This window comes from Mercenaria mercenaria, chromosome 3, assembly GCF_021730395.1.
Source record: "Mercenaria mercenaria strain notata chromosome 3, MADL_Memer_1, whole genome shotgun sequence".
Classification (NCBI taxonomy): Eukaryota; Metazoa; Mollusca; class Bivalvia; order Venerida; family Veneridae; genus Mercenaria; species Mercenaria mercenaria.
Window position 1 is genome coordinate 59,458,355 of NC_069363.1, and position 14,492 is coordinate 59,472,846.

Sequence of the window (14,492 nt, forward strand, 5' to 3'; positions counted from 1 at the left end):
GTCAGGTGATTTTTCTGCTGGACTAAAGCCTCATTTCTGCAGTGAGTTAAATTAAGTTATCTACTATGAATACTATTTGCTGTCCATAATGACAAGCTTTTAAGACATCGACAAGTATTTAAATATATATAGAAATGGTAGACCCGCGAGCAAAACCCGGTATATCAAGTTATTTCTAAGCAGTTTTGTAACGATATCCTTGACAACAAAATGAAAAGAGTTTTGGAAAAATTGTGGGCGACATTAGAACACTATAAATGCCATTCCCCAGAATTGACAAGATTATCCTATGTCGATACATTATTATCTAAGCCAGGCATACATGACGAATAATTAGTTATTTTTTCAAAAACACATTACTTATGATATTAAATGTTGTGCAAATATGAAAATATATACTTTCAGACAAGAAAATAATACATGATTTTCATCTGCGCACTAATTGTCTGACTGAGGTGTGTGCTGCACGCGTTTATCCTAGGTTATGGTGAAAGTATGCTTTGAAGAGACATAGATAATCATAACCTTATTGATATTTACCTGCATGTTTTCTCAAAAGGAATATAGAAAAGTTATATAGTGCGCATTGTTATAAAACGATTGTATGTAGATTTTAAACAGACATTTTATTTTTACTGGTTACGAAACCTTTCTCTCCATTGTTTAAACCTGTATGCATGGCCAGTGTCTTCACTTTAAAAACAGTTCATAGACTTTGAAAATAGTATGTCCTCTCCTGAATGGAAATGCTTCTGAAAGTGATTCATTATATTAATTGGCATAAATTGTGTACGACATTTAGTGTGTTTCATTATTTCGTCATTTAATGTGTTTCATTATTTCGTCCTTTTGTGTGTTTCAATATTTTGTCATTTAATGTATTTCATTATTTCGACATTTTGTGTGTTTTATTATTTTATCATTTAATGTGTTTCATTATTTCGTCTTTTAGTGTGTTTTATTATTTCGTCATTTAATGTTTTTCATTATTTCGTCATATAATGTTTTTTTATTATTTCGTCATTTAATGTGTTTCATTATTTCGTCATTTAATGTTTTTCATTATTTCGTCATTTAATGTGTTTCATTATTTCGTCTTTTAATGTGTTTCGTCATTTTTGATTGTCAGCGCTATATAGGGCGGTCTCAACTATGCTTAAGGTCATTGAAAACATGTCCATAATATACAAAATACTCTTATGTAGAAAATCAACTTAAAATCCAACGGTCATTTATATTTTATTTCCAATAAGTATGTTACTTAAAAATGACGTGAGGTATTTAATGCCGACTGGTTATCAAAAAGGCACGGACACGTTTAATGTTTGATACCTCTCCTCAGGTGAATATTCATTGCTAGAAATTTATACCTTATAAACTATATACAAAAATTTAAAAAAAAACCAAAAAAAACTTTTCTTCAAATGTCACCTTCTTTGAAATATCTATTTTGTCTGTCATAACTTGTACTTCAACTGTCCGTCGTATGTTCTCTTGTCTTTGCGATGTAATATTTAGGCCTGTAAAGGCACAAAAGCTAAACCTTAATAACTGGGAAATGGCAAAGAAAAACTTCATGTGCTAGCCATTGGAGAATGTATTGTATACCAAGTACGCATGCGTGCATTTACATCCGGGAAAAATTAAAATCTTCCATAAACTGATAATATGTTAGAAATTGTTAGATTGATGAATGCAATTAATAATGATGTATGACTTTTTCTATGTATAGGATCGGGCTATAAGGAAATAGGTTCAAAATAATGACATTTATTATACTTAAATTTTGGAATACAACGAGTAAAGTGTCTGTGGAGTGAAAAGTTTACCATGTGATTGGCGTCATCATGACGTGTTTATAATAGCCTCTACATCTTCTAAATACTATCTTTATTAAAATCTTTTAGTTGATTTAGTGAAATATAACCTTTAAACTGATTCAGTGAAATAATCAATCTATACGCGCTAATAATGAGGTACTGCACTATTTCGTAGCGCCTTCAGTCTACATTTTTTATGTTCTAGTTACAATGTTGGAGATTAATAATAAAATCGCGTAGAAAAATAATCACATTCATTTTGACATGGTAAAATAGAAAGTAATTTAAAATGAAAATAAAGTAATTTAAAAGAACGGTACTGACAAATCAAATAGGCATTTTGTCACCTGACAGAAACAGCATCCCTATCGCAATCTTGAGCCGTTACAGGGAATATTCACCAAGGTTCCTCACAATTTGCGCCCAATAACGGGGTGCAATGCACTGATAGCATTTGGACAAAATTCGAGATCCCATAAAGCATATGATATAATATATATAAGCAAGTCAATCATTACCAGCCGCATGATTTGTTACGACAATTATTATCGACGAAATTTCCAGCCACGCAAGGTATATAAGGTTTTATAGAAAGGTATCAATTGAACCTTCAAGCTACGCAACACTTGTAGATCTAATTGTCATATCCATAACAACTGATTTATTTGATATTCAAACTTCTGCAGATTCTTCCGTAGCTTAACTATCGCAAATCTAACTCCATTATAGATCTAGTTTTTTATTTTATTTTTTTTTTGGTGGAGTTTACGTGTATGTGAATTTATGTAAATCCAACAACTCGACCACGAGTCAGTCGCATTTTATGATTATTGTAAAAAACTAGACACGAGATACATTATTTAAAAGAAAGGTCTGCAGCAAAAAGTACTGAAATTTAGGCAGAAAAATGCCTCTAATGTATAACGAGGGTGTCTTTTTTCACATCCACGCTACCTAAATGTAGTGTGCATTGTGGCAAGATTCATTTAAATTTTAAATGAAGATTACATCTATAACACCTGTTACACCCGTTCGGGCCGTTCCAAAAGTATTTAAATCAGCATTTTATCTTGTAAAATTCCCGGTCATGCAGCCAATGTAAACAAGTTCATTCAGTGTATTTTTACTCGTATCGGAAAGGCGGAGTTACCTATATAGACGAAATCCAAAAATAGCTTCAGCATCGCTGCATTTGTGACGTAAAGGCATAAGTCTATCGATTTAAAAAAAGGCGAAAGGATCTGCAAACAGTAGTAATAATACGCATCTGAACGACAAACAATGATTTAATTCAAGCGCAAGTCATTAAATAAGACATATTACTTCGATTCTAACATGTTACCAAGGATTTTTAAGTATATCCTTGACGACGTCCATCAAATGTGTTTTGTTGGTTACTTTTCCAACGCGCCACTGTCCCGTTTGTCGCTATGACGTAATAATTGTGACGTCAGAATAGTGAATTGTTGTAAAATAACACATAACTTTCTTTCTTTGATTGGGTTTAACGTCGCACCGACACAATTATAGGTCATATGGCGACTTTACACATAACTTTCAGCCCTCTTTGTTGAATAGGAAAATGAATCAAGTCGTGTTAGAATGTCGCCTAATGAGAGATATTTGAAACTTAAATGACAAAAATGCACTTAACAATGCATTTGGCTTATTAACGGGCTGTTATTACAGACAGATTTATGCAAGATAATGGTTGACATATAGATATATCTACGTGTCAACTGCAGTAAAAATGCTGTTAGTTCTGCCATTTTGATGTAATACTAGAGATGACATGTGATATGTAGCGTGTAATGACTGTCATATACCGGTATTACTGGCGAGAAAAAATCACGTCACGGATATAAGAGGGGTGTTACATAGATACACAGAAAAATGTTCTCATTTCTTCAAGTATCATAAGAAACCATTAACTTTTACATAATGTAGCTAATAATATTTCTCTTTGATATGAAGAAATCTTATCATATTTCTAGTCCCCATGGCAACGTAATGACGTTATCCGTCCAATGTTTTTTCTATTTGGCCTTCGCCTGAATATCAGTGTTGAATAAATTATGGAATAACCTTTTTTTATCAAACATCAAGGAAAAAGACAAATGCTTTGCTGCATAAGATTTAAGGGACAATATCCTGAAAAAATGTTCGATCATTGTTATGGGAGGTTTAATAGTTGTCAGGAGAGTAACAGTGATAACTAGCGGTTATTACATCAGAAGACAATAACAGTTGATCTTCTGTTCTGAAAATATAAGAGCTCCTTACAGTGCTTCGCCATTCTGTTTCACTCCATCGGTACCACAGCAATATTACAGGGTTTTATTTCGATTAAACCGAGTCTGCATCATTTACACATTTACATTTTTGTCGTGTTTGGTGATCTTTGGACTTTCAATATTTTTATTTATTTGTCGGTTTATAAGGTGTGAAAATGCATTAAATTTGAGACAAAGTAAACCACTAGTTATCATAAGCGCAATGACTATTTTATTGATATGCCCGTATCATGATGACAATGGGCCGCATTTGTGTTAGTGTCGTTGCGTTAGAAAGGTGAATGAAAAGTGTTCATGTTCTAAAATCAGAAATTTAAGCATTCAAGTTTGATATGCATTTATCCATCATATATTCAAATTTCAGCAAAATATGATCAGAAATAAAACGGAGAAATATCCGGGTATTAAATGAAGATAAGACGAACATCTATATAATTATGTTCGTAAAACAAAAAGAAATGAGCATTTATTTCAAAGTAACTTAACCGAGATACAATAGTTTGTCTAACGACAACCGTCTTGTAACTGCAAGGTGTGCATTTATACAGATAAGAAGAAGGAGCAATTGAATGATATAAAATAATAAAACTTAATAAAACTGTTTTAGGCTTTCATATACATGTACAATATAATTGTTTCTGTTGTGTCGTAATCTCGTTTTCTCTGTCATAGGATTAATGCTGTATTCATTTCATTTCATGAAATATTGCCTGCTAAATACACCTTGAAGACGTAAGACAGAAACTTGATCTAAAGTTTATATTTACGCCATCATATCTTTCAAATACAAAACTTTAAATTTAATCAAGATCCGAGGACACGAATTAGGCGTCAAAACAAAAATTCATTTCGAACTGCTACCATTTTAATAAGTCTCAAGCTTAAAGACGCAGTAAGTTATGGACTATGAACCTCCGAGATAATAAGAGATATATTTAAACTTCAGAAAGTTTATGCTACCATCTGAATACCTTCTGGACCAATGCAAATTATTACAGGGGCCGAAATATATGCTAATGCATTTCCTGCGTATAGCTAATGCTACGCCAATGCCGTTCGCTTAAGAAATTTGTTCTCATACAGTTATGACGAGTGTACCTCTTTAATGTTTCAATTTGCTTGCTGTCAGAAACAAGTAGTTGCTAAAAGCATATAGTTAAACAATTTCATCACATCACACAAATCTTTTTAAAGTCTAAAGACACAATCAGTCTTTTAGATAGCAGTTCATTGTCTCCTGGCATTTTGTAAACTATTGAAGCTCTTCGGATATTTATTTTCGGTACAATCATAACATATGAAAATTTCGTCCAACTGAAAGGTAAATAATGACTATAAGTTGCTTATACGGATGTTAAGAACACTTTTAACACAGTCCATACATAGCAAACAGCCTATGCTTAATTTTCGAAAAGTATGCTTGGCTGTTATATTTTACACCACGATTGTGTTATAAGATATTTTATCTCTATTTCCGTTATATGCCGTTTATATATCATTTCTTTAGTGCTTAATGATAGTAGATATAAAATACATCAAACTGACATATATTTAAGCAGGTAAGAACCTTGGCCGCTCTAGCAATAATTTGCCTACTTTATTTACATTAATGAATAGGCTCCTCAACAATGTGGGTTCCAGTCTCGCTTGAGGCGTTGAATTCTTCATGTTTTCCTCCACCAGCTGGAAAGTGGTCATATGACCTATGATTGTGTTGGTGTAACATAAAACCCAACAAAACAAAAAATCATCAATTAATAGATTTGTGTCTGACCGTGAATTCTACTATTTCTCCAGTGTAGTTTCTGCAGGGACGTTACATGTCAAACTCTATAGCAATAAATAATTGCCATATATGGAAGAGGCGCTTTTAATTTCAAAACTCTTGAATGCATTATGTGATATTGCCAGTGCATACTATTATGAAATGAATCATATGATAAATGGTTGAGAAAATGTCGATATTTTTTGTTATATAGATCGAATGTCTGATAAAATAATAATTACATAGATATGTATTACTGATATACACGTTATGCAGTTACGTTTAAAATTCATGGCATATAAAATTGCGAACATATTCGAAGGTTGTAAGAGCTTTTGTGATAACTACTTTCTCTATCAACATAAAAGAAAACTTGATACATTCTTATATAAAGTATTTCAGCATCATGAATGTCACTATCAAAGCGGGGGGACCAGCATTTTATCACAGGTATATACCCTGTAAGAACCCAATTTGACTTAAACTGTTACATTGTTGAAATATCTTGAAACTAATACGAAAGTAAGAAATGACAATTTTCTGTTTCGTGATTAGTTTTATTTTCTCAGCAGACTACATTTTTAGTTAAATACAAAGACGCAATAATAGAAATTAAAGACTTAAGTATCACTAATAAGGGGCCGAACATTAGAACTTGTGTGATCTGAGCTAGTAGCTGAACATAATATTTCGGACCAAGCTCCTGTTGTAACTACCCTTGTATTATTACCTCCATGTACTAATAAGTATTTTGCAAAACCGAACCACATAGGTACAAAACGGGTGATATATTAAGAATACGTTTGGAACGCCATGACATCATTTCTGTTTACACAGGCTGGATTCCCTTGCTTTGTTCACACACGAGGTTTATCGGTCGAAAAGCATGTAACATGGTTGAAATGACGTAGAAAATAATAAGGCTGGTTATTGTAACTTTTTGGGTTGAACTAATTCCAACACAAACTTTTTGGTGTGGAATAAGTAGTATGTAAGGAAACGAAACACAGAAAAAAATCCTGAAAAATATCATGGAACATTTTCGAGACTCTGAAGTAACGTCTAATACATATTGTGGCATTTACGGCGAACCCTACTATAACATAAATGTTTGCTTTCAATATTAGAAAAAAGATCTTTTGAGATTTCTAATAAATTCCTGTAGGCCACGTTTAGTATTTTACCATCGTTGTCAAAAAGCGTCGGGTGCCAGAATTCAGAACACAGAATTTCTAACCAAATTTATACATACATTATCTAAAGTAAACTTGTCGGCATTTGAGTTAAAAAGAGGTTAAACACAAAACATGTGTATCTCAAAGTCAGAAACAATAGAAACACATTCATATGGGATTCGTAAAACAAAAGTATAATTACAATATCACTCCAGATGGGAGGGGTACTTGATAACATCAACATTTGCTCAGAATTCATATAAACAGTTACGGCAGTTATTTATAAAATCCTCCCTTGAACTGCTTTATTAATGTAATGCATGCACGCGAATAAAGAAATGGTTTAATTGATTTTATTTTAGATAACTTTGCAATACTTTGCCCATAAATATCACCTTATATTTGGCTTGGATTTCTTTTGAGGAGTTTTTTCATATATTGCACAAGCAACTAAAGATTATAAATCATCAATAAAACTTAATGTTGGAATTAGTGTAAGGTTCTGACATTATTTCTAGTAATATAACTGACCTAAATGTAGAGCGGATGAAGTTGGCAAGTGGTAACACTGTCTGACTACAAAATCAGGAGTCGTGAATTTGAGCCTCGTTCCCCTAATAAAATACTTATGTTGGAATAAGAATACAATGCATGGGTGCTTTACACCAAGGAGGGAGGTCTTCTGTGTCTTGCACTATCCTCCAAATAACATTACTAACGTTGCCCATATGGGGTACCAGTGTCCACTGTAGATAAGCTTACATACATACATACATACATACATACATACATACATACAGAAATTAATAATGTTATCATCAGAAGTTTGTCATTGTATGTTAAAATGATCTATAAGAATTGTCTATTTTTTGTAAGTTTTTTCTTTAAACTACATACAGAATTAATGAAAAAGTCCAGATAAACGCATGATACTGGACTTGATTTCAAATAGTTCAATACAAAATGTGTTCGTATTTATTTGTGAAAAATAAGCTGTATCATCACAGATTCTATGTAGGTGTTTAGTATAATAAATCATTCTTGCGAAAATCGTGTGAAAGTCACCGGGCCTTTGAGCCTTAACTATGTCTATGCTACTAGTGATCTTATACACGTTTGTGACTAGTATCACTTAAAAGTAAGCATAGATGTTTGATACAAGATTATCTCTACTGGAAATCTTTCTTCAACACTTTTCCAGCAGTGTTTTAATAATCATTTTACGCAAATGATGTTCTGTCTTAATGATGAACAAAGAGTGGTATGTAATAGTTAATTGAAACATCAATTGTGTGCTTTCCATACTGTTTCAGTTAGGATTTTCCACACTCACGTTCAAATTTCATATAAGGTGCGACGATATTTTCAGTTTAACAAAGGCTAACAGCTTTTATGTATATAACAGCAGTAAATTTTAGAAATGTATTTAATAAAACGATAGTTAGATTTTTTAACAAGAAATATGCACTTCATCTTATGTGGGATAATATTCTTACAGTTGTGCAACATTTCCGCTACAAAACGTTCACAGATCTTATAACCTATAAAAATATACTAACACTCCTCGTAGATAAGCAAAAAGTCGGCGCCTTAAAATTTCACCAAGATGATATCAGATTAAATTAGCAAAAGACAACCTTTTGTCAGTAAGTTTCATAGCTTTATCAAAAGTTGACAGTGTGCCCTTCATACTTCGAAGTTTTACTACATGGTAGAAATAAAACTTTTCTGGTGAAAACAAATCGCAGCAAGGGAGAGAGTTTCTAAAAAAAAGCTTATAGCTTCATACTCAATCATCTATGTTTGTATATTTGTAAAACTGTAACAATTGTAATTATATCAATAAATACTGAGCGTCCGCTCCGAGTGCGGGAGGTCGTGGGTTCGATCCCCGGCTGCGTCATACCTAAGACGTAAAAAATGTTACTAGTAGCTTCCTCGCTTGGCGCTCAGCATTAAGAGGATAGTGCTAGGGCTGGTCAGCCCGGTGATAGTATAATGTGACTGGGTGGGGTATCATGCCACGTGTCTGCGGCGTGATATTCCAGTGAGGCAGCACTATAAAGTTGGGCATTGTGCTCACTGCTACAAGTAGACACCGTCGTTTATATGACTGAAAAATTGTTGAAAAAGACGTTAAACCCGAACACACACACACACACACACACACACACACACACACAATAAATACTGTTTAAACAAAGTCGCAGTAAAAAGTAAGGTAACGAATTCAATGGTTTTGAATTTGGACTTATAGGATACTTGTGACATCGATTATCATTATACAACATTTTTAACTGAATTTGTTTATAAACCTGCTTTTTTTCCTAACGAATGACATTTTCTGTAGACAATATGTTATATTTACACATGTAGAATTTGCATAGCTATGTTTTTGAAACAAAGTATTACTTTTAAATGACATGTCCTTCATACAGAGATGTCAAACATATTTTACCAAATATTTTACACGTCCTTTTATGTAATCCGAAAGGTAAAGTATTCATTTACGCCCCCATTCAGTTGTTTCTTTTGCTTTATTATAATCATTAACTTCCTACCGATACATAATTCATTTTACGAATGGCTTCACATCAAAGGCTCTCGGTGTGCAATTGTCTCTGAGAACGGAGAAATGAAAAAATGTTACATCTAAATTAACACTGCTTTGACATATTTGTCAGCATGACATGTTGATATATTAAGAAATGTTTGAAAATTAAAAAAGAATGACATGTGCAGGAAGTTATACACGTACGCTAATCGTTTTGAAATTATACCAAAATTGAACAATTCTTCAGCCATAAGATAGTACCAAATGACTCTATGAAATATGATTACGATGTTATATATATATAAAAAAAACTTATTAGATGGCTTGCCGGCCAATAGACAATACTATATTGCCAGAACGGCACGCTATAAATTTATACCGAGAGTATGCATCTCACAAGTATACTACATATATGACAGAGTTACAAGCCCATTTTGTGTTTTATTTCGTCTAAACTTGTACTTTTACATTAAAATTATAAGTATGTATATGAAGTGTATATCAAATCCCTTGCTTAGACTAGAGACTTGTGTCAATTTTATCTTGTACTGATGAAACTATGTGTCAAATAATATTAAATGACAGATTTTTGGACAAAAACCGAAGTGTGATTGAAAGACGTATTTCAATGCCCCTTATTTGTTTGTGGAATAGGAAACAATGACACAGCGTTTTCTTTTTCTTCATTTATGTTCATACTTCAAAGTTGTATCATTTAAACATGTCAGAAGATGTGATATTGAAATGCCAAATTGTAAGAGAACTAGAAAATTACTTGCGTGTAACTACATATACTCTCGAGAAAATATGATCGCATTTGATACTGCACACATTTTAAGTCCCATATGTAAAACTAACAAGAAACTGTACCTAATGTCTAACGCAGTAGAAATGATATAATGCTATTAATTAGGTAATTTCATAGCTGTTTTCTTATTTGGGTTTGAACTTTTGTAGTGGCATCTATCTAACACTATTTTATTAATAAGTTTTATGATTTTATTGCAAACGGAAACGTAATCGTCTTTCATTATCAAATTGTGATGTGTACAAGAAAATAGAACAAAAAGATAACTTCACCTTTTACGATTGCAGAATGTAAACTTCGCACTGATTTAAAGTCACAATTACTTTCAAAAGAAGAACAAGTTGAAACAACAAAATTAAAAAAAAACATCGCCGCAAATTTAGCAAGTTCAAGTTATAATGCAACCAAGAAAACACAATGCCTGGTTATTTTTTTTCCGGGGACAGCGACACTTGATTTATAAATGAACCCCGTTTACTAATTCCGCGGTCTGGAAAACATGACCCATTCGTATTCCTTCTATTAAATCAAAATCATTCATAAATGACAACTTTCTAACTTCGTTCAATTGTAATCATATGATGAACGTGCAAATATTGTAAGGGTATTTACTACTAACGGATTATCAAAAGAAATGCAGTATTTGCTTTGGGATTTACGAACTAAACATAAAGGTGTCTGCTTCCTTGCCATTATTATAATTCAGAAGCTGTATCGCTTTAGACGAGATAATTGACTACTGGAAATCCGTATTGCCAAGAAGAACAAAATTATTAAGAACCTTGTCCTCGATAAAGTAATGTGGTATACTGGCACATTCTAACAGACCATGCTAATAACCTGCCATATTGTAAGCAAAATATAGCTTGGTTATTCTCATAAACGACCTTGATTGGGTTGCATACCGTGTTGTTGGCTATGCTGTGGCGTAGCACCAGTTGTATTATACGCATGATGAATAATATCCTCTGAATTCCGTCTAACGTTTTATTGAGTAAGTCGGTTAGAATGAAAAATAAGATCTAAATAAAGTTTTCGTATTGAAACAATACAAAATTAAAAAAAAAAACATCGCAGCAAATTTAGCAAGTTCAAGTTATAATGCAACCAAGAAAACACAATGCCTGGTTATTTTTTTCCGGGGACAGCGACACTTGATTTATAAATGAACACTCGTTTACTAATTCCGCCGGTCTGGACAACATGAATCCATCCGTAGTCCTTCATAAATCCAAATCATTCATAAATGCAACTTTCTACTTCGTTAATTGTAACATATGGTGACGGTCGCAAAGTATTGTAGGGTATTATCTACTAAGTGATTTATCAAAAAGAAATCAGTAATTACTTAGAGGTATTTACGAAACTTAAAACACAAAGGTGTCTGCTTCCTTGCCAATATATATAAATCAGAAGCTGTATCGCTTTAGACCGAGATATTTGACTACTGGAAAATCCTGTATTGGCCAAGAAGAAGCAAAATATTAAGAACCTTGTCCTCGTATAAAGTAAGTGTGGTATAATGGCAATTCTAACACGACCAGCTAATAACCTGCATACTTGTAGAGCAAAATATAGCTCTGGTTATTCTGCAATAAACCGACCTTGAACTATGCTGTGCGCATACCGTGTTTTGGCTATGCTGTGGCGTAGCACGCAGTTGTAATTTACGCATGATGAAAATACTCCTCTGATTCTCGTCTAACGTTATTTGAAGTAAGTCGGGTTAGAATCGAAATAATAAGGATCTAAATAAAGTTTTTCGTAGAATAACCTGATTTTGATACTTATTATTTCTTGCGTAGAAATATATCACTTAGGCCTTCGGCCTTCTTGATATATTCATACGCATAAGATCTCCAAACTCTAGTTATACTACGATAAACCTAATTTTGATACTTATTATTTCTTAAGTATCAAATCGTTTCTTGATAATTTTTGAGACGGGTTGGTAAAACTGGCAGTTGATTTGCTATATATAATCAAATGAAGTAGTGTAGTAAATACCTTACTAAAGTAACTGTTCATCTGACAACGTGTAGCACATCATTTAATACATTATGTACCATCAATTATCTTATTAATACGTAATTCCTGCTAAAAACTTCTACATCACTATCTTGAAAAATCTAAATGAGACAATAACAAAGACTATGTCTGGGGAAAACATGACAATCTTTTATTTAGGTCAACGTTTACAATGTCGTATGGGGGTGCAAATTACACATTGTTTTGAATACTACAAGGGTTTACGTGTATAATAAACATAGTAACTACACAAATTGTTTGTCAAACATATTTTTCTTAAATTAAAATTCGTTGGAATTTCAACCAGAAAATGAAGAAAACTCATATGATAAAAGTATATTTGTCAATACAGCCATCAAAAATTATATTTGTACAAATAATAAGTTACCTGACAAGTCAGCGCAAGCCAGATTACACAACAACAGGTTGGTTATATTCCGAAATCTCCTTCGAGCAAATATCACCAAAGCCAGGAGCCCATTACCAATTAGTCCCGCCAAAAATGTCGGTACATACAAAATAACTAATCCAAGCGCAACACTTTTGTCTTCTATTCTATTGCCGAGGAGGTGCCTTTCCAAAAATGCCCGTAACAATGTCTCATTCAATGTTCCGTTTAAGGTACAGTTGTCTATAGAAAAACATTCATTCGGTTGTGCCTCCATGTTAATACGTCGGCTTAATCATATCACTAGTGAGAAGTAAGAGCTGCATCTGCTATGGAAAGGCAATAACATTTACATAACCAAAAGCTCGGACTGTTGTTTTATAAATTTCCAATAGCAAGCTTTAAGAGCTTTTGTGAACAATAACTTTACAGTATTTTCGCATCTGTTTATTTTCTGATACGATATTACGAATCAGTTTTAACAGTCGCGTTTATCTAACATAAAATATTAATTCATATGTAACAAAAATCGTGGATTTGAAAATAGACAGTTAGCAACATGTTATTTGTAACTACATTTCCTTTACAGACGATATGTAAAATTGTAAATCAAAGTGGAGGAAAAAATAAAGTACATAGTGAAAACGAATGAAAACTGAATACAATAATTCATACAACACACACAAGTGACAGCTAAAAACTGTCAACAATACAAAACTAAATGATGAACATTTTGAATGTACATGCAATCTTTCACTCTTCGGTGATATAAAATATCGTCTGATGTAATAAGCAAAGGAAGATAAACTTAATTAAAATTAATATGGCACGTAAATTTTCCATGTAAAATGAGGAATTAATATTTCAAACCTTCACTCACATAACATAAAAGAAGACACTTGCAGACTTTAAGTATTAATTATGTGTGCACTAATGAATTACTTTTTGATTGCAAATAACATGTGTGCCTAATTAAGTTGTCTAGTGCTGCACTCATTACATCACTACTGAATGTTTCTAGATTTAACACGGCAGCCTAAAATGAGCCGTGCCATGAGAAAACCAATATAGTGGGTTTGCGACCAGCATGGTTCTAGACCAGCCTGCGCATCCGCGCAGTCTGGTCAGGATCCATGCTGTTCGCTAACAGTTTCTCCAATTCCAATAGGCTTTAAAAGCGAACAGCATGGAGCCTGACCAGACTGCGCGGATGCGCAGGCTGGTCTGGATCCATGCTGGTCGCAAAGCCACTATGTTGGTTTTCTCATGGCACGGCTCAAATGTTCTTGAAAAGGTTAATGTAATTATACGTCTGCATTTTAAAACCTCATTTGCAAATTACACCGAGGAGTTGATAAATGTAGTTCATAAATAGCATGCACGAATAATATCTAAATAGTATGAAGGAAAAATGTGTTTTGCAATGTTTTATTAACAAAGCTTTTATTTAACACCAGACAGTGCTGTAATTTCTAGAAAATATTTTCTTGTAAAACAATTCGGTTTTTCACATGCAAATATATGTATTATTACTCTGACCAGTTTGGTAGATCACTATGTTTTTGCCAACACAATATGTACCCGTCTCGAATAGAATACACGTTTTTCAAATTTTGTCTAAATGACATACGTTTCAATGGTATAATTACTTTCGCATGAT

General features: G+C 33.0%; 1 protein-coding gene across 1 annotated transcript in view; it reads right to left on the reverse strand.

The window, feature by feature from the left end:
* Positions 1 to 13,759, reverse strand: part of LOC123524618 (QRFP-like peptide receptor) — a 207,622-nt gene extending 193,863 nt beyond the window's left edge. The window contains exon 1 of the mRNA XM_045302939.2: positions 12,833 to 13,759. Within this exon, the coding sequence (XP_045158874.1) occupies positions 12,833 to 13,109 (277 nt within the window). The 5' untranslated portion in view covers positions 13,110 to 13,759. The remainder of the gene's footprint in view (positions 1 to 12,832) is intronic.
* Positions 13,760 to 14,492: the final 733 nt, after the last annotated feature.